At 43.8% G+C, this 20893-nt stretch overlaps 1 protein-coding gene across 2 annotated transcripts in view; it reads left to right on the top strand.

The window, feature by feature from the left end:
* The window catches only part of CERS6 (ceramide synthase 6), a 1220327-nt gene that overhangs the window by 377003 nt on the left and 822431 nt on the right, over positions 1-20893 (top strand). For both annotated transcript variants that reach the window (XM_069616260.1, XM_069616259.1), the window contains exon 2: positions 3230-3335. In XM_069616260.1, the coding sequence (XP_069472361.1) occupies positions 3230-3335 (106 nt within the window). The remainder of the gene's footprint in view (positions 1-3229; positions 3336-20893) is intronic.

Here is a 20893-nt window from a genome sequence, read left to right as displayed (position 1 = left end):
TGTAAGATAGTTTTTACTGGGTCTGTGAGTTTAAAAAGACTAACAAAGTCAATGGCAACTTTACATGTTCTGGGAGACATTAGTCAGTCCCAGAAAATGGAGTTCGAAGTGGGGAGTCTGAAAAAGACATCCCTGTGTCACTGCACTGAAGGTGCTGTGTAACACACAGTAGAAAGATGATGCCTATGGAGTAGGTGAAGCTCCATAGTCTATGAACAAAAAAAATGTTAAACACACACAACAAAACACATGTAAGAGTAGGAAAAAAGGCTCACACTTTTACCAGGTGAAAAGAAATAAATCCTAGAAATCCAGCAAAGCTGCTGAGGGACTCAGTAGGTAAGGGAAATGAGCCATTCTGGAGAATTCTCCCTAACACTATGAGTACATGAAATATCATCTACACAAACGTTTAAATCTGTGGGATTGGCCGGACAATTATTCACATCTGGAGAGCCTAAAAATGTATGGATTTGCGTTACTTGTTCTCTTTTCATTTATAAAAACCCAAACATACTTGAATTTATGCCCCTCAGCGGTCCTGAGGCAATTCTTGCTGTTGTTACGTTTTTACCACCTACCTACTCTAGAGGCTATGGGGCCGGAGAGGTCATTACCAAAGTTAGATAGATATTGTAGGTTGTGTGAAAATCATTCTGAGCCAGAAACGGCGAAACACATACTTACTTGTTGCCCTATCATGGCCACTAGTTACATAATAAATTATCGTATATACGTACACAGCATGGATTGCTTTATGGACATTGAGTTTTGGCATCAATGTGTTAATACTCTCAATCCACTCAGTACAATTATGTTGTGTAATTATTTTTTTGTGTGTTTGTGCATACACACATATTATTAGTATTAGCTTGGGAAATGATGGTTTAAGTTACAATGCTTGGGCATATTTGAATGGTAGTATCTTCAGATCTGTACCAACGTAATTTTTGTATCACCGTCTGCAAACCTAATTGTTTTGGGTTGCTTAATACTGCCACAGTCTTACAATGTGCATAGAATTGTGAGATGTTCAGTGCGGGGTTCATATGTTAAAAGAAGTAGCTCTGTGAAATGTACAGGTCCTGTGAGTACTAGGCCATATTTGTGGTCTGCTGGGCACTCAAATCATTTTTCGAAGTAGTGTTGTTTGGGCTCATTAGGTTGTCAGTCACACCTTGTTACATGTCATGATGAACATTAAATCATGTGTGTGATCTGTGAAGGAGTGCAAAAGGGCACTATATACACATTTCAAATAATAGAGGTTGAAGGAAGCATAAGGGATGCTCCATGTGATCAGTGTGTAATCCAAAAGAATGGTGCTGATTTTAACCATTGTTAATGTTCACAGATACAATTGATGCATCTTGCGTGGAGTGTGCAGACTTTTGCCTCTGCTCTTTAAATTAGGGTGTGTTTGAGAATTGTCTTAAATGCATCATAGAGGTTAAAGTGGCCAATCCCGGCTGAGGGTTTGAAACCTCTTTTGGAAAGGATGTCAAGTAATGCTGCCAGCATGCATATGGTCCTGTGTCTGGTGGATTAGGGGAACTCCCTCAAAAGTGATTCACAGAATTATTTAGAGGTCTTTGATCCCAGGATTTGGTGACCACAGGTCACACTTGGGGGTGAAAATCAGCCCCCTGTCACCTCCGCCCTGTCCCACATAGCTTATTTTGCCCAACCCGTACTTCCCACCCAAACGAGCAAGAGAAGTGGAAATAGGAAGAAAAAAAACGAACATGCCACAAAGCCACGTGAGGGCCTCCCAGAGTACACTATTAATGTTGAGCATGTTATAGATAGTGCCAGCTGGGGGGGGGGTCAGAAGCCTTCCTCACTCTCTGGACCCTAGTACATTTTCGCTGGGTAAAATGGAGCTCTCCTACAGGGAATTTTTAAATGTTGAAGGGACTCAAACCAAGACAATATCCAGTGGTTTGACGACTGCTTGGATGGCGAACAAATTACTCATGTTCTTTTGGAAGAATTATTCTTTATTTTTTATTAAAGAATCCTACCCAAAAGCCGAATTGATGTTGATTGTACAAATGTTGGTTTTGTCAAATTACTGTAGCTCACTGGCAATTCGTTCTGTTTGGGATTTATTTAGAAAGGTGATTGGGCTGTAGGTTTAGGGGCTGAGGAAGGATTTTTGATTGTTGAGAGGTTTTTGAAATGGCACCGGGGCTGATGGAACTGTTGATGGTATTAGCAAAGGTGTCTGTACATTATTTTGAAAGCTTGTCAAGGATAGTTTCCTTAGAAGCTAGGGAGGGTCTGAAAGAGTGGTGTGTGGTTCTGGTCTGGTACTCTATAAAAGTAATGAAGTAGATCTTGGGTTTGGGAGCACGGGTGGTTCTGCTTCTAAATGCCATTCCCTCACCTAGATTTCTATGGATTCTAAATTCTGCCTTTTATCATCACCCACTGTCCCCATCTAATGTGATTTTTTTGGTCTTGGCCCATTAACTGAATCCATTAAAGAAAGAATAATGATGCCATGAGCTACCTTACTGCTTGCACTGTTGCTGTGACTAGCATGCAGTGAATACTGCATGCATTCCACTTACAATTCCAAATGGGGGTTTCACCAATATTTATCTCCATGCAAAAGGTTGAGGTAACACTGTCAAACCCTCAACATTAAAAAACATGTTTGGTCTTTTAAGTGAATTGATATGCTACAACATTGATAAATAAACAGATAAGCAACAGATAAGCAAATCAAATTAATACATTATTTCAACTAAAGGTAACTCTAATGTGGGTGAAAATGTGAGAATCTCAGATTTCTACATTTTCACCTCCTTCGACATATATTGCACTGAAGAGTCATTACTGAATTTGTGCACCTGGTAAAATAGTGGCACGATAAGCTACTATAACATATCCATATACATCCCTTAAACAGGGATGGACATACATTGTTCAAAAGGCTAAAAACTATTATGTGAAGATTTTCGGAAATGCTACTAATAGGATGCATGGTTCTAGTAATGCACACTTTGATTCCTGCAAGCTCTGACAATAATGGCCACGCGCCGAGATTTGAGGAAACAATCTGCTGGAGTCCTAATGAGGCACATCATGCTAGCCTGTTACATAAGCTGTGGTTTGTGTTATGTTGCATGCTGGTAATTTCACAGGTATGAATTGTATTGTTCTTAGCAGAGTAAAGTTGATCAAATACGGTAACCATCTAATATATTATTTTCTCTTCTAGGTTTATTGGCAAACCATGTGCTTTGGCATTGAAGATTCAGGCTAGTGGTCCACAGAAAGCTCAGCATAATGCCATTCTGGAAAAGGTCTTCACTGCAATTACAAAGGTATGTCCTAGTCTAGCACTTTGTGTTAACCTGAAAGGGTTTGCAACTAATTTGAAAATGTCTGAAATTATGTGTGTATGTTTAAGGTGGTAGAGGTCGTTTATTGCATACAAAACATTTGCCAGGGAATATGTGCCATTCCATGTATACTGAGTTCTCAAACCAATACACCATATTATCTCCCACAACAAAGTGGTTTGATCATGCAAACCCATGCATTGGGTGTACTCCCCTGTTGTTGCAAAGGTCCAACACGTTGATCCAGTGGATATTCAGGAGCTTTGTGGGGCATTTCTAAAGGTCTGAATGACAGGTACCCTGGATGCAAAGGATATCATTCATTTGACAAGTGCATTCTCACTCTATTGCCATGTCAGCTGAGATGTTCTGCAATGTTAATAGTATTTACCAAACTGTATAGGCAAATAGCAGGCAAGTGCTTGCCATTAAATGAGTTATACTAAACTGGTGCACAATGAGATCTAGGTGTTGTCTTTACCAGTCAGGAGTTAGAACCTCTTGTCCTCTTTTGTGGCAAATTGTTCTAGAACCATTGATCAGCTACCTCCAACCTTCTACCGTTTCAACATTTTTACTATTTGAGTTCAGCATTACAACAGAGGGTTGTATTGTAGCTTAATTGAATAAATATGTTCTCTTTTGTACAAATTCTATAACTATTGGGAAACTGTTTTGTGTACTAAAGTCAATACGTTTTCCATCATCAACTTAAATGTTGTTAGTGTAATTCTTTACAAACTTGCAGTTTGTACACCCAACTGTTTTATCTGATTACATTTTTGGCAGAATTAAAAGTATACACTCTGGGTATGGAAACATTTTGGTATCAAGAGGAAATAAGAGGACTTTGTGGGATGAGAAGCAGCATTTGTCTTCCTCAAGGAAGGGAATATCCCTAATACCGTCAAATGTAATGGCTTGCTGTCAGAGAGAGTTTTTATTTTCTCAAACTGACTGTCGGAATATAGATTGAAATAATCACATGCAGTTATGTTCTGAAAGTCAGAAAACCCCTTTTAAAGTCACTGGGCCTCATTACAACAGTGGCGGTACAGTGATAACGGCGCCGGTAGTGCTGCCGGCACCGTTATCACTGTACCGTCACATTACGATTTCTGCTCACGTGTGCCCCTCTGCACGACTGGTCAGACCATGCGTACAGAGCGGCACCCGTGAGCAGAACTGGATGGTAGCAACGGTACCGTTATGAACGGTACCACTGGCTCCTACCATCCTCCCCATTCCCATTGAGCCATATGGGGGCTCACATGGGAATGGGGACGTACCGGCTCTGGGTCCCGCGACAGGGGAATTACCGGGCCCGCCGAGGTCGAAATGACCTGGTAATTCCCCTTTCGGGGGTGCCGGAGCCGAGTTTGGGGGTAGCCATGCCGATAAAAACGGCATGGCTACCTCCAAGCTCGTAATGGGGCCCACTGACATTTATAAACAAGAAAGCCCATATAAGTCCTAGAGAATGAAGAAGAGTCTTTAAATGTTACCAATTTAATAAATCCTGAGAAACTCTACTCTTCTGTAAAACCAAATACTTCATGGAGTCGTTACAGTACTTTGGGGAATATGTATACGAAGAATAATGAACTTGGTCTAAATAATTTCACTATGAAAGCTGCATTTTATATTGTGGAGTTCAAGACCCATCAATCCCAAAGTACTGGGAGGAAGAAGAAGACTTCAGAGGCCCAAGACTGCAGGTTGCAGTCAATCGAGAATAATGACCCACACCTGAGACAGACTGGATGGCATTAAAAGCCCCCTCAAGTGCAGGCCATGAGAAGTAGCAGTAGTAGAAGGTGCAGGAGTTTTCCTACCTCCATGTGGCAGCAGAAGCAGAGGTTGGATGTGAGCCAAGACAACGGGACCACAGTGGCATGTATATTAGATGCTGATCCCAAGAGGGTCTTTTATGCTGATGACTGTGATTACAGAGCTGTTGCGCAGGCAACGTTGAGAGTGCAGACTCTCCCTCTTAGGCTTGCAGTTGCAGAGGTTTCGCAGCAGAAAGCGAACCCTTTAATAGTTTCTCAATTTTCTGTCAGGTAGCGGTGGCCGGCGAGTACCGGGGAGTTGTGGGAGCCAGGAGAGCCCTGCTGGTGACAGACTCCAGTCGTGGAAGGCCGTGAAGGAGAGATTTCCTGACCGCGTGAGGAACCAGAAATAGAGGACCTGGAGCCAGAGAGGCAAACAGACGTGCATGCCAGACTCAGTAAATACACAGTTAGATTGTGACCCGGGAGCACTCCGTAACTGTCCACTCGCCAAGTCCAGGGGCCTTAACTATACACATGTGAAAAATTGAGTAAAACAAGTAAAGAAGAAAAGTTTTGAATGCTGAACCAATATAAACATGGTTAATTCTTCTGTTGTGAACCAAGCTGATTTAAAAGGCCATAGATGGCAAATAAAGAACTTGATTATCGTAGCAGAACATTGTGGGACATACTAAGAGCCAGCAATGAAAAGGGGCAATATCTATGAGAGAAAGGATAAACCATCATTCCCAAAGCCAAAAGACAAACATACCCAGGCAATTAAGAAAGTTCAGAATTGCCAAAGCCAGAAGAACGAAGTTTATACTATCAGTATAGCAAGAGTGAAGCTGGAGAGTGGTCTGCTGTACTTGCTGGGAACACTGTCTATTGGAAGCCTTTTTTTGGTGGCTGCTCTTGTGGGGTGGGGCAACTCTGCAGCAGACTTGCAACTGGACCATACAGCTATTAAAACAGTGCATAGTTCTGCGTGGAGTGGAGCTGGAGAGTGGTCTGCTGTGGTCCGCTTGTGGACGACAGGGGAGGTCAGTAAGTTGAGTTACGGTATATTGATGTATGCTTAAAATGCAGAACTAAAAGATCTAGCAACCTGGATCCTACCCTAGATTGTCTGGGTAGGCGAATCACATAACCAGTAGCACTCCTGCCAAGTTAGCTGTCTAGGACCGGCAGAGTGCTAGAGGTTTATTCTCGCATTCATTTGCATACTATATTCCCTCACATTGTAATGCAGGAAACTGGGGTGGGACTTTAAATTTGGGACCATGAAATCTGCTAAACCGCATAGATATGACCTGCGAAGCGGTACCACCACCGCAGGAAAATGCTCCAGGAGCCCTAGCAAACGATTAGAGACTGCTAAAATCGAGTCTAAATCTAGAATGGAGAAAAAAGATACTTTGAGCGGGAATAACAAAATAGCAATACAGCCCAAAATGATAGGCTATTTACAAAATGCATCACCTAAACTTGTGATGATAGGAAAGGAACTGACCCCTATCCCCAAGTGGTTTCGACAATCAACAGTGAAAGCAATGTCTAGCAACATTCCTTTACATTCCTTTCAGTATTGGTATAACCTATTGTCCATATGAAAAGGAGGTCCTAAGAAAGATTGGCTTAAACTCACATTTACAAAGATGTTTCAATTTGAAACTGATGCCTTATCAGCAGGTAGTTAGTAGAAAAGGGTAGAAACAAGAGTGGCAGGAAGGCTGCCCTTCTAAAGGAAGATGTTCAGAGGGGATGGAGCATAACCTGCAGAAAATGTGCAAATCACACAGGAATAGCAAACAGCACCAATGTGGTTCCTGTTTCCCTTGAAGTGTTTCTTATATTGGATGCTGTGAAGCAAAAGACATTGCTAAGCTGTTTGAATGTATCCTTTACCATAGAAATACTTGCAAGCAGTAGATTGTACACCAGGTCAGAGAATGTTGTAAGTATTTTGATCTGTTTTGGCAGGAGAGTACACCAAACCAGAGAACTTTGTCGTATTAAGTCTGGCAGGGGAGTGGACCAGGTGGAAGCCATTGAATTATTGTGGTGTGGTTAAAAATAATGAAGAAGTTTGAAGAACCACTAAAGTGTTTTTTGTGAATTCATGCAGAATCATCCTAACAAATTAATATGATTGAAGCAAGTGTTGTGTAAACTGCTGCAGACATATTTAATATTGTGAAACAAGTGGTTTTGTGAACTGATTCAGAAATCTTTGTTAACCACCTATGAACTGTTTGTTAAATACAAGCTGGAACTTTGTGTTATCAAATTGGAACCAAAATGAGAACTGAAGTAGGATGATACGAGACAGGGGCCCTCATTCCGAGTTGGGCTCAAAGGGATACCGGGCACCGTTAAGGACATTGGTGCCGGTAATACCTTTGCGCCCTACTCCGAGGTTCCTTAGCGGGTCCCTTCCTTAATGCCTGGTTTTACCAGGCATTATGGATGGGGCCCGTTAAGGGACTTCAGAGCTAATAACGGTACCGCAATTTGCGGTACCATTATTAGCGCCTTCCCATTGAGCCCTATGGGGGCTGAAATGGGAATGGGGAATGGCTTTTTCAATGGGACTTACTGATCCCGCAAAGGTCGGAATAGACCAGTAAGTCCCCCCCGGACTCAGTACCGGTATTGGAGGTAGTCATGACACAAATAGCGCCATGATTACCTCCAAACCCAGAATGAGGGCCAGGATTTCCTTAACTATTTTTGGAACTGTTGAGCAAAATCCTGCTTCAATCTGTGGAAGGGGAATTCCGTCAGATTAGAAGGAGCAACTGTTGTTATGATGTGAATTTAACTGATATATTTGTTTCTGTTGAACTGCCATATATTGCCTTGTTATGTCAGTTTATGTTTAAGTGTGAGGGACAGAATCCTTTTGTTACAGTGTTTCCTTTAGTTTATTTTAGGGAAGACAGTCTTCGTCGGGGTAGTGAGGTGTTTATCCAACCTTTTGAGTTAAGAAAATGGCATCTTTGGAAAAACCTTCACAAAGTTGCCCGCTTCACATTTCTGATCCCTCACAATCATCAGTGCATTTATAAATCAAGGTTCTTTCTGCAGCTGTTTTAATTATGCTTATGGAATGTACGAGAGAGGAGTGATCACTTGAAATGCTGCAAATGGCAGATCAGTGTTTGTGGAGAGGTCATGGCACATTGGTGTTTTGAGAACAATTGTCTTATTGGACACACAATGTGCTAGAGGCTGGTGGATGAGCAGGGGCTTGGTTGGGGGGCATGACGAGGGGATAGATTCTGGGGTGTGTTATGCAGAGTGCAAGAGAGATGGTGGACAGGGAACCATGATGTTAGAGTGATGCAAATTAGTAGAAATTTAAACGAGAAGTCTAAATCAAAGTAGTTTTCTGCAAGGGAAGACCATGAGCGTTGTTCAAAGTTGGGATGAAAGGGATTCATACGCCCTAGATAACTTTTGAGTTCAAGTGTGGTGCAAAATCATAATGCCTTGGTAGTGCACATGCTTTGTCAAGCAGGGCAGGATCTCTTTGTATGTATCTGCATGATTATTTGATACTAGTTAAAACATCAAAAGAGATTTGCATGGACAGTTTCTGCAGGTTGGCTGGACATCATTTCGGCTTAGGCTTCTTTCTAACTGTCAGTGAGAGAGTTCAAAAGAATATGGGAGATTGGATGTTTAAATTAGATTTTGTGAGGTCCTTTTGAACCATAAGGTCTGGAGGAAGTTCACATCACCATACTGAGAATGGAGACAATCCCATGTTATGGCCAACCTGCCATTGGAGTCACCACTGGCAGGCTATGCCGCACCATGGTTCTTTGTTGCCTGTATAAATTGACAAGCCTTCCCAGTAGCTACAGTGCAACCTCTGACCAAAACCATGCAGTATGTGAGGAAACCTTGAGACAAAACAACACTTGTGAAAAAACCAACACCCTAAAAAAACTCCAGTGCATTGCAGCCTTTCAGTACATGATATTGCAACAAAACACAGTAGCATTACCACCATGGTTTTCAGGTAGTAGGTGCAGTGGCAATGTGACTTCCTTCCTTCCTCATTGTCATGAATCTTACAATATTCACCTGATGCGCCGGAAGCCCCTGAGTACCATGGTGCTTTGAGAATCATCAATATCATCTCAATGCAGCCAAGCAATCAGTTTTAACATAAGTGACGAGTTGCACACAGTTTATGATTTGCACGTTACAGTGGAAATAGAATGATGGATTTGAAGTTATGCACCAACTTTATTCTGTTGAGAAGGTATATTAACATGGTTAATGTCACTCTGTTTGGGTATGCTTAACTGTTCCAATATTGTGTAAAACGCGTGTCCACCATCTTCCATGACTTTTGATGGGTATACAGGTTGGATAGATGTGAATTGCAAATATGTTCCTCATGTTCTTCTCACCTGTTTGTGCCTTATCATGTGCTACATGTAAATCGAGCAAGTCAATATTACTTTACCATCCTCAGACAAATTATAGGGAATTTTGGAGAATTGTAACTAAAGGGAATTACCATCAAGAGAACCTCATCCAAGCATCTATCACTGAGAACATCTGGCTCGAGCACTTTATGGGCCTCTACGCAGAAACCAGAGCTGATCTCATCCACCTTGGTGCAGGGAAACATTTAATAGCGTGGGTACCAGTATAAACATAGCCCCACTGGAACTTACAATGGAAGAGGTGCATGCCATCACAAGCATGCAATTGTGTGGGAAAGCTCCTGGTCCTGATTGCATACTGTTTGATCTCTCCATGAGCGAGCACAGAATATGGGCCTCATATCTCCTATTGCTATTTAATGCCATACTTAGGTTAGGCCAAATACCTCCATCCTGGCATCCCAAAGTTGACCCTTGTATTCCAGCTAATTATAGAACAATTTCCCTTTTAGAAGCCAGTGGCAACATTTTCAGAATTATTTTGCAAACTAGACTATAACATTGGGCACGCAAAACTGAGGCTTTGAGCCACCTTCAGGATATTATCACAAAAGGGGTGAGCACCGTAGAGCATGTTTTTAGCCTTAAACTAATTTTTTACAAATATGTGCTGATCAAGCGTGGGAATATCCACTTATTTTTTGTGGATTGAAAGGCCCCCTTTGACAACATGCTATGATCAAGACTATGGCAAGCACTGGCATGTAAAAAAGTACTGCCCCCTCTGCTGAAAGAAATTATGGAGCTGTATGATTATACACCCTTCCTATCCTCCCCCCAGATGGTTAGGGAAAAATCGTTGCTATCAGATCCTGACCCTGTGGGTGGATATTTGAGGGAGGATCACCTGGGTGGAGGAGACTTGGGGTGTGGGAATGAGGCACCCTTTGGTGAGACACAGACTCCCCCATTTCCCTTTTCTAATGAAACCAATATTCCCCAGGCCTCTGAAGGTTATTACCAGTCCCTTCCCTATCTTTTGCATGACTTATCTCCCAGTCAACACTACTTTGGTACTGGGATGAGGAAAAGACAGACCAGAGACATACAACAAACACACAAACACCACTTTGGTACTGGGACGAGAAAGATGCAACAAAGACTGACAACAGACTGCAGAACTAGCTCTGAACAGTCTAGTTCTCGAATGCCGAATCCAGCTGGCAGGACATTTAAAGACCATTGCTGGAAACAGCAGAGGAACATGAAGGAGCAGAAAGTTGTGTGGAGATGAAACCCAGAGAAGCCCAGGGAATCCTGAGACGGATGCAGAGCCAGCGCAGCAGAAAGCCAGGCAAAAAACAGGTTGACATCAGAAAGCCCTGCAGAGGAAAGCGGGCGATTACCTCTGAATCAGAGAAGCATTTGGAGCAGCCAGGAGAAAACCAGAGAAGCACCACTGAATGAACCACAGCAGACAAGGAGTTGGCGGTGTCACAGAGGGAGGTGCATCAACTGTACCGGCGGGCAAGAGAGAGACTGTACCTGCAGCCGTGGGAGAACTGGCAGGGTAGAGAATGCTTCCCTGAGACACTACCAGAGCTGCAGCCACACATCACCCGTTGGACGCGCCAAGCAACACCGGTGAGTCTGCCCAGGAGCACTGGGAACCACGAGGCATACCGACAAGTATGTTAGGGGATATTTGTTATATATGATAAGTGGATAAAAGAAAGAGAACTGTAAATACATGCAAGCACTCATTTAAGTCAATGTGGGGAAGCTACCAACAAAATACAACAATGAAGCAATGAACTGTGGTGAAACTATGAATCCTAGTGAAGTGAATTGACTATAAGTTAACATGAAAGCAAGGTTATGAAGCAAAGCCAAATAAAGACGCATAAGTGGATGATTAGGAGGAACATTGCCAAGAATCCATTGAGCATTGCCAAAAGACAAGCAGATGTCATTGCACACTAACAAAAGAAATGAATGAGAAGCTTATGTTGGTCATTGCAAGTGAAAGCTACTATATCAATGAATGGTGATAAAAAGAAGAAACATTAAAGCTTCAAAGGCAAGTGAAAGGAATAAGTCAATCCTTATTATGAAGCTGAAACTGTGGCAAAATACGTATGAAGTAGATGCAAGTAAGGTGTGTCAGTTGCGTGACCTGCAATGGGTAGACCAGGTGGCCCAACAACTGCGCCTAGAGCGAATATACCCACCTATGGAAAGATCACTTTGTGATTGAATACATAAAAACCTTTGTGAGTTAAAAGTAAGGAACTGAACTTTATGAACTGGTGAAAGGTAACCAAACTGGAGAGGTGGGAAGTTTCCCAAGGAACTGTGTTATTTTGGAACATTGAATATTTTAAGGAATTGTGTTATTTTCTTTTAACTTTAATAGATTTGAAAGTATGTCTTTTGTAAAATGAACTGTTTGAACCTTGGGGAAGGGAAAACCTTTTTCCATCCAAGAGCTAGAAGAAGTGCTGAACTTTAATTTTCCCACTTATTATTTGATGCTGACATCCCTACACATTGTATGCAATTAGGTGTGGGGACAAGTATAGGGTTTGGACACAGACAGACACTTACTTTGTACTTCCCGACACATCCCACCTAAGTACAGGGCATGTTAGGCCGTTTTCCAACACTCTACTTTTAGTTAATAAAGGTTTTTACTAATATCCTATTCAGTTGTCTGTGTTTACTTCATGATGCCTTCACAACACAAGCTAGGGTAAGATGGGGATTGGGAGGGGGTTAACAATCATTCCTGTCAGTAAAAGGGTTAGGCAAGGCTTTATTCTTCCCCCCACGTATTCAATTTGTTTTTTGATGCAGTGTTCTGTGGATTTCCAAATAATACATCAGACATCCCATTCCTTGTGGAAGAGAAGATGGGGATTTTATTCTTCGATGATGATGTAGTTATTATATATCAAACCGCATCTGGCCTTTTAAAACTGACAGAGCATGTTACTCAATTCTGTAAGAATCAGGGCCTGGACGTAAACACAAAATTAAAAGGAGATGAGTTTTAGCAAACTACACAGGCACTGGTCAAGAACTGACACCATAATTGACAGGGGAAAAAATAGAAGAGATTTCCCATTTTGACTATCTAGTTGTCAGAATCACATTGAATAGGGCATGGTCAGAACACATTAATAAGGCACATTCTACACTGAGCAGAAAATGCAATGGCATTCTCAGCTTCTCTAAAAATGGCAGAAAGGATGTACTTTTCCCCGTGCTCAAAATATCTAGAGCAAAGGCAATGGCGGCAGACTTGTATGGAGCTGAAATATGGTGACACATCAAGACCCGTGCTCTAGTCATTACAGAAAACAAGTTCCTGAAGAGACTACTGTGGGTCCCCAAAAATGGCTGAATCTTCCACTTCATTTGGAACTTGGCTTGACCGGCATTGGAGACCAGATCACTTTATTGTTTTTTTGGTCTTATTTTGCCATTCACATTTTTATTAGGTTCATCAAACATATAGCTGAATCTGCTTTATAATAATTCCCTCAAACTGGCATACAATATATCAGCCTTTGTTCTAAAATAAAACAAATGACAAATAAAATCGCAAAGTAATCTCCAATGAAATTCCAAGGCATTAATACATTAAGGGCTTCATTAACATTCATCTAGTATAAAATTTGATGAAATTTGTACTTAAGCTTTCTAGTCCATTTCCTAGGCCATCATAATAATGTGAAGGCGTGGAAATCATGATGCTTATAATGCACCCCAGGATAATCATGTTATTGAACAACTGAATAAGGGATTCCAAATCTCTACGTATTTCAGTAGCTCACCGCTTAGGGATGCCCCGATTTTACTGATTGTGGCCCCCCAAATCAAATCCTAGCCCACCATTCCTGAATATCTGGTACAGCATTTCTTTTCCCATTTTGAAGATTTTAAATTCAGCTTATATTGACCCCCTGGATCCTCAATACTGAATAGAACCACAAGCGGGTCCGTTGGAAGATCAATTCCAGATATCGTTTTAATTTGGGCAAGCACCTCGTTCCAAAATGTTTGAATAAGAACGCATGGACACAATATATGGAAGAGTGTGCCTCGAGCCTGACCACACATCCACCACATGAAGGGCATTGTCAGTTTGATCCTATGGAGCCTTTGTGGGGTGAGGTATCAGTGAAACAATATTTTATAGCTATTTTCCTTCAGTTGGACACAATTTGATGTCTTAGCTGCCCTAGTCAAAATATTAGACAAGGACAACTCATCAATAGGAATCCTACCTCTACTTCCCACTTAGCCATATAGGTATGTAGAGGTCTAAACCAGGTCTCATTGAAGATCTTCTATAATGATGATACTCTCCTGGTATGGGGTCTCCCAAGAATAGATCCTCCAGCGTTGTCATTTCTCTATTGACATTCCTATTCACCCTGGCATTACTAATCCAGTGCCTAAGCTCTACATATCCAAATGTATCAGCTTCACTTAATGACAATGCCTGTTTGCAGTCCTCAAAAGACAATGGCTTACCCCCAGTAAACAATTGACCCAAGCATGTCAGACCTCAGGCGAACTAACAAGTATATTGACTGGGAAATTATCATAGAGGAAATTCTGGATTAATCCAAATGGAAGGAAGAGGTGGTGGAAATGTTGTACCAGCATATTTCTTAGTTGCCCTATCCCAATATTTCATTGTTATCTTAACCGATGGGAGCATTCCAAGATGGCCACGTCGGGCTCCAGGAGAGTGCCAATACCATTCCTGTAGGGGAACCACTACTCTGAACTGCTCTATCAATGGCCATTGTTTACTTCCGTGACCAGATACTCCACTTTCTAAAAGTGGGGCCAATTTTGCTGCATATAAATAGCTCTCCAAGTCTGGTTCACCAAGTCCTCCTTTCTCTCTAGCAGCTAGCTGTCATGATCTCTGCTTCCAAAAGATCAGGACTTGCCGGACTCCCTTGGAAGCAGACCCATAACCCCGGTTCCGAGTGCCAGCCAGTCCCAATTGGGACCTTTTGGACCCTGTCCTGGCGCCAGTGGCACCAGGCTCATAAAGATGCCCAGTCCCAGCGCTGGAAGCGCCGGGCTCATAATGCTTGGGTGGACTTACCTGCAGCAGACCATGCTGCTTACTTACCTGCCAGTTGAACCCCTGATCCTCTTCTGTTTGGGACTACTTTTCCTGTTTGGTGGGGCAGGAGCCACTCCCTAGGTTCAGAACACTGGAACTCTTCTGGAAAGCAGGAACTCTTTTCTTACCTAGGCGTGGCTGTGGAAGGAGACACCTAAGCACTACAGGAGGCTATTTAAACCACACCCGATGGATGAATCTTGCTTTGCGTTATTCTGCATTCTCTGCAGCAGAACGCTCATCGTGTCTTCTGCTTCTGATCCTGGGCCTAAGGGAACAAAGGCTTACCATCCTGGAATCCAGTCTTCAGCAGCACCTGTAAAGACAAAGAAAGAACAGGTTAGCACTACGGTCTTCAGTGGCAGCGCATCTCTTACCTGGTCCATCGGCTGTCACCAACGCCTCGCGCTGCATTCCGGTATCTGAAAGACAAAGGCTTACCTACTCTTCGCATGCTCCGGAGGTCTTCGCACTGCATTCCGGCATCTGAAAGACAAAAGCTTACCAGCTCTTCGCACGCTCCGGAGGCCTTCGGCGCTGCATCCCGCATCTGAAAGACAAAAGAAGGTGCGTTTAAAGACATTGGGCAACTTTATTACTCACGTGCCATTACTCCTTCCCACGCCGAATCCAGTGGGTATTCCAGCACCCTTCAGCTTCTCTAAAGCTCCGAACTTGTACCTGCAAGATAAAAGGGACAGTTAGTGCGCATCGTGAAGCAGGCTACAAGCGCTTACTTACGTGCTTCCAGGCGCTTCTATTCCTCACGCGGGGTCGATCCTCAACTCTCATCAGCCCGCCATCCACCATCGCCGGAAACCTGCAAAACAAGAGATATCATTACAAAAGACTTTTAAGACATTTGAAGTGCCCAGAACTTACCGTTCGTGCAGTTAACGACAGACAGCAGTCCTCTGAGGTCAAGAGGCCTGCACCCTTATCCAGTGAAGAAACTGGTTACGGCACCCTGCCCCGAGGCAGATGGAGAGCTCGGCGTTCACTTACCTAAGGTGAGGGTGTTAACCTTTGGGGTTCTACAGGAGAAGAGAAAGGGAAGAGGAGAGAGGCACCCAATAACCCCAGTTCATTAATCCCATATTTTCTATCTGCAGACATCTTACTCTTCGAGTCAGACATACAGTGCACAGAGGTCCAGCCCAAAGAGCCAACCGTGTGTTACACATCACCTTTGAAGATACGGCATTCACCCAGTCAAGACCGGCGCCTCTGCGGGAATCAGGTGAGCGTTACAGAACGCAAAGCCTATCGCAAAACTCCCACCCAGGCGCTATGGAAACCTCGGATACCGACCAGCTAGCCCAGTTACTTGGGGAACTAAGAGCAGAAGTGCATGCAGCCCGTCAGGAAACAAATGCTCTAAGAAGGGAACTGATTATTTCCAAGGAGCGAACAGACGATCTCGCTAGACAATTGCTACAGTCACAAGCCGGACAAACTCTGTTACCCGCATCAGGGGCAAATCTTCCTTCAACATCCTCTACGAACCCAGTGCAGATCAACCTACCTGGGAATGTACCTCTGGCTCCGCCCGAACGATTTTCTGGTGACCCAAAGAGGTTTGCAGTATTTATTAATCAGTGCCGGTTGCACTTCTTATGCCGGCCAGCAGCCTTTCCAACTGATCAAGCTAAGGTAGCTTTCGTGCTTTCGTACCTTAGTGGCAATGCAGCAGACTGGTCGATCCCTCTAGTTAATCAAGATGATCCGGTTCTCCATGATTTTCAAGCTTTTCAGCTCAGTATGGAAACACTGTTTGCAAGACATTCACAGGGGCAGGCCTTGGACAATGAGCTCCTTTCATTGAGACAGGGTAATGAAGACCTTTTGGCTTATATTGCGTCTTTCAACAGACTGATAGTGGAAACTCGATGGCCTGAGGACAAAAGGATTATGCTGTTTTATAGAGGTCTACGTGGAGAGCTCAAAGATGTGTTAGCCCAAGTAGTGAATCCCCCGCAAGACTGTTCGGACTATATTGACTTAGTCGTTCAAATTGACCACAGACTGCAGAACAGGAAGGCCGATCGTTCCAAGTTTGATGCTCGAGTATTTTCCAAACCACCAACTCCTACCAAAGGAGTAGACTCCGGGGAACCCATGCAAATAGGGGGCCTGAAAGGACCACTAACACAAAAGGAGCGGGAAAGGAGAAAACAGCTGCAATTATGCCTCTATTGCGGAAACTCGGGGCACTTTCTTCGAGACTGTCCGGTGAAACCAGCCAAGAAGGCAGTAGGAGCTGCAGTTACCAGGGTCACAAACTCTGAGCAGGGAAACGACCTCGCCCAACAAGAATAGAGGTCCTCTTGCCGAGCGTTAAAACCAGTTCCGTGACCTCGCATTTCGTGATACCTATGGTCCTCATTGTCCCTGAACATCCGGATCGATTACATGCGATTGAAGCTTATGTCGACAGCGGTGCCATCGGCAATTATGTGGATCATGAAATGGTTTTGAGGATGAATCTGACTCTTTGTCCAAAGGCTGTAAAGGGCGTCATTACTACGGTGGATGGTACGGAGATAGCCTCCGGACCAGTAACGCATACCACCCAAGAAGTGACGCTAGTAAGTCAAGATGGACACCATGAGAAGATCGTTTTCGATGTGATCAAGGCCCCTCAGTTCCAGATTATTCTAGGAGTTCCTTGGTTAGAGAAGCACAATCCTCAGATCGATTGGCGAGCAAGAACGGTTCAGTTTCCAGAATGTGTCTCTACTTGTCACCCTCGACCTGGTGTTGCACTGGCAGCAATTTCCTCAGAGGCTCCTCAGTTACCTCCTGAATACCTAGAATTCCACGATGTTTTCCGGAAGGATCAGGCTAACTCTCTACCTCCTCATAGGTCTTATGACTGCCAGATAGACCTGATACCTGGATCTACTCCTCCTTGTAGTAGAATTTATGCCCTCACCGAGCCTGAGAATCTTCTCCTCCGACAATACCTGGATCAATACCTAGCGAATGGGTTTATTCGTCCTTCCAAGTCCCCTGCTTCCTCAGCTTTGTTCTTCGTTCCAAAAAAAGAAGGGGACCTTAGAACTTGTATAGATTATCGCGCCCTGAACCAGATCACCGTTAAGAATAGATATCCGTTACCTTTGATCCCTGAACTCCTGGACCAAGTCAGAAAAGCATGCATATATACAAAGCTGGATCTTAGAGGAGCCTACCACTTGGTACAAGTAAAAGAGGGCGATGAATGGAAGACGGCCTTCCGCACCAAGTATGGGCTATTTGAATATCAGGTCATGCCCTTCGGACTTTGCAATGCCCGGCCGCCTTTCAATATTTTATGAACGATGTCCTCAGAGAGCTCATAGATGTGTGTGTTGTTGTTTACATTGACGACATCCTCGTTTATTCTTCATCGGAAACTGAACATCGGAAACACGTGAAAATGGTCCTCGAGAGATTGCGTCAACACAAACTTTTTGCTAAGTTGGAAAAATGTGTTTTCAACGTGACTGAAGTTGAATTCTTGGGATTCATATTATCACCTAGCGGAGTGCGTATGGATTCAAAGAAGGTCGATGCAATTCTCAAATGGCCATCGCCATCCTCCGTAAAAGGTGTTCAAAGCATGTTAGGCTTCGCTAACTTTTACCGCAGGTTTATCCCCGAATTCTCTCGAATAGTCCAGCCCATCACCGCCTTGTTAAAGAAAAACAAATGTTTTGAATGGTCTACCGAGGCGGAACAAGCTTTCCAGAATTTGAAGACTAGATTTATCTCTGCACCGATCTTAAAACATCCTCGCCCAGAACTCCCCTACATCGTTGAAACTGATGCTTCGAGCCTTGCCATGGGTGCAGTTCTATCACAAAAGGACCCAGTAACCAATCAGTTGCATCCCGTGGCATTTTGGTCCCGCAAATTCTCACCTCCTGAAATCAATTACACTATTACTGATAAGGAACTTCTAGCTATCAAGTCCGCCTTTAAGGCTTGGCGGCATTATCTTCTGGGGGCCCGACACACCGTTACTGTGATTACAGATCACCGAAACCTGCAATATTTGAAAACCGCAAAAGCTCAATCCTCTAGGCAACTCCGTTGGGCACTATTCTTTGCCGAGTTTGACTTCATAATTACCTATCGACCTGGTACAAAAAACGGTAAAGCTGATGCCCTTTCTCGGATGGGAGTGGAAGAACATTTGATCAATCCTAAACCTGTACCTATCATTCCCGAACAAAGAATTCTAGGTGTAATCGCCACACAATCCAAAGAGGAAGTTAAGGATAAAGCCAGGCTACTGGTAACTCCAGCAGACATACAGAATTGGCATCTGCAGGGAAAGGACTTTACGGTGAAGGACAACCTATTATATTTCCAAGAATGGTTATACTTGCCCAGCACAGATTTACAGAAAAAGGTAATCTCTTGTTATCACGATTCTTTAATGGAAGGACATCCCGGTATGACCAAGACCTCGGAAAAGATCAAGCGCTACTTCTGGTGGCCGTCTTGGAAAAAAGATATCAGAGACTTTATAATGTCCTGTGGAGTATGCGCCCAAAACAAGAGTCAAAAGGAAAAACCAGCCGGCCTCTTACGCCCTATTGACATCCCGCCTCGCCCTTGGCATACGCTTTCTATGGACTTCATCACCGATCTACCTCCAGGCTCCGGATACAATACGATCCTAGTAATCGTGGACCTATTCTCCAAGATGGCGCATTTCATTCCACTCAAAGGCTTAACAACAGCAGCAACTCTGGCCCGAGAATTTCTCGAAAACATCGTCCGACTGCACGGTTTTCCTTCAGTTCTAATTTCGGATCGAGGTAGTCAATTTATTTCTCATTTTTGGCGAAGTTGCTGTCAGTCGGCTCAAATTGATGTGAGACTTTCGACCAACCACCACCCTCAAACCGACGGACAAACCGAGAGGACCAATCAAACTCAGGAACAGTATTTGCGCTGCATGCTACAACAAACTGAAAAAACTTGGAAAGATATCCTTTGGATAGCCGAATATGCCTACAATAACTCTGTCCACTCGGGAACTGGGAAGACCCCGTTTTTTCTTTTATACGGTAGTCACCCTCGAACCTCGGAGTTGGATCCACTCCAAGATCTTGGAACACCAGCAGTAGACCACCTGCATTCTACAATCACCCAAGCCTTTAAGGAAGCCGTTTCTCACCTTCAAAGGGCTAAAGAACAATACAAGAAAGGAGCAGACCAACATCGGAAGGAAGCCCCCCAATATCAAGTAGGAGATCAAGTCTGGTTATCCACCAAATATCTACCTCTAAAAGGACCACGCACATTCAACCCAAGATACCTTTGTCCCTATTCCATCACTACCATAGTAAATCCAGTAGCGGTCAAGTTGGACTTGCCCCCTCACATGAAGATACATCCGGTCTTCCACGTCTCTCTATTAAAACCCGTGCAACCTCAAACCCGACTAACTACATCTCCAAAACCTATTCTAGTTGATGGAGAACTCGAGTTTGAAGTCAAAAGCATCCTGGATTCCAAGATCTCCAAATCTGAACTATTTTACCTGATTGACTGGAAAGGCTACGGTCCCCAAGAAAGATCCTGGGAACCTGCAGAATATGTCCACGCGCCTCGTCTAATCAAAAGATTTCATCGAACATTTCCTAACAAGCCCAAACCCCCGGAGAAGCCCGGTTTGGGAGGGGCCTTGAGGGGGGGTGCTGTCATGATCTCTGCTTCCAAAAGATCAGGACTTGCCCGACTCCCTTGGAAGCAGACCCATAACCCCGGTTCCGAGTGCCAGCCAGTCCCAACTGGGACCTTTTGGACCCTGTCCTGGCGCCAGTGGCACCAGGCTCATAAAGATGCCCAGTCCCAGCGCTGGAAGCGCCGGGCTCATAATGCTTGGGTGGACTTACCTGCAGCAGACCATGCTGCTTACTTACCTGCCAGTTGAACCCCTGATCCTCTTCTGTTTGGGACTACTTTTCCTGTTGGGTGGGGCAGGAGCCACTCCCTAGGTTCAGAACACTGGAACTCTTCTGGAAAGCAGGAATTCTTTTCTTACCTAGGCGTGGCTGTGGAAGGAGACACCTAAGCACTACAGGAGGCTATTTAAACCACACCCAATAGATGAATCTTGCTTTGCGTTGTTCTGCATTCTCTGCAGCAGAACGCTCATCGTGTCTTCTGCTTCTGATCCTGGGCCTAAGGGAACAAAGGCTTACCATC

This window comes from Ambystoma mexicanum, chromosome 9, assembly GCF_040938575.1.
Source record: "Ambystoma mexicanum isolate Mex_15411 chromosome 9, UKY_AmexF1_1, whole genome shotgun sequence".
Lineage (NCBI taxonomy): Eukaryota > Metazoa > Chordata > Amphibia > Caudata > Ambystomatidae > Ambystoma > Ambystoma mexicanum.
The sequence above is the reverse complement of the archived record's forward strand: the minus strand, read 5'-3'. Positions and strand labels throughout refer to the sequence as shown.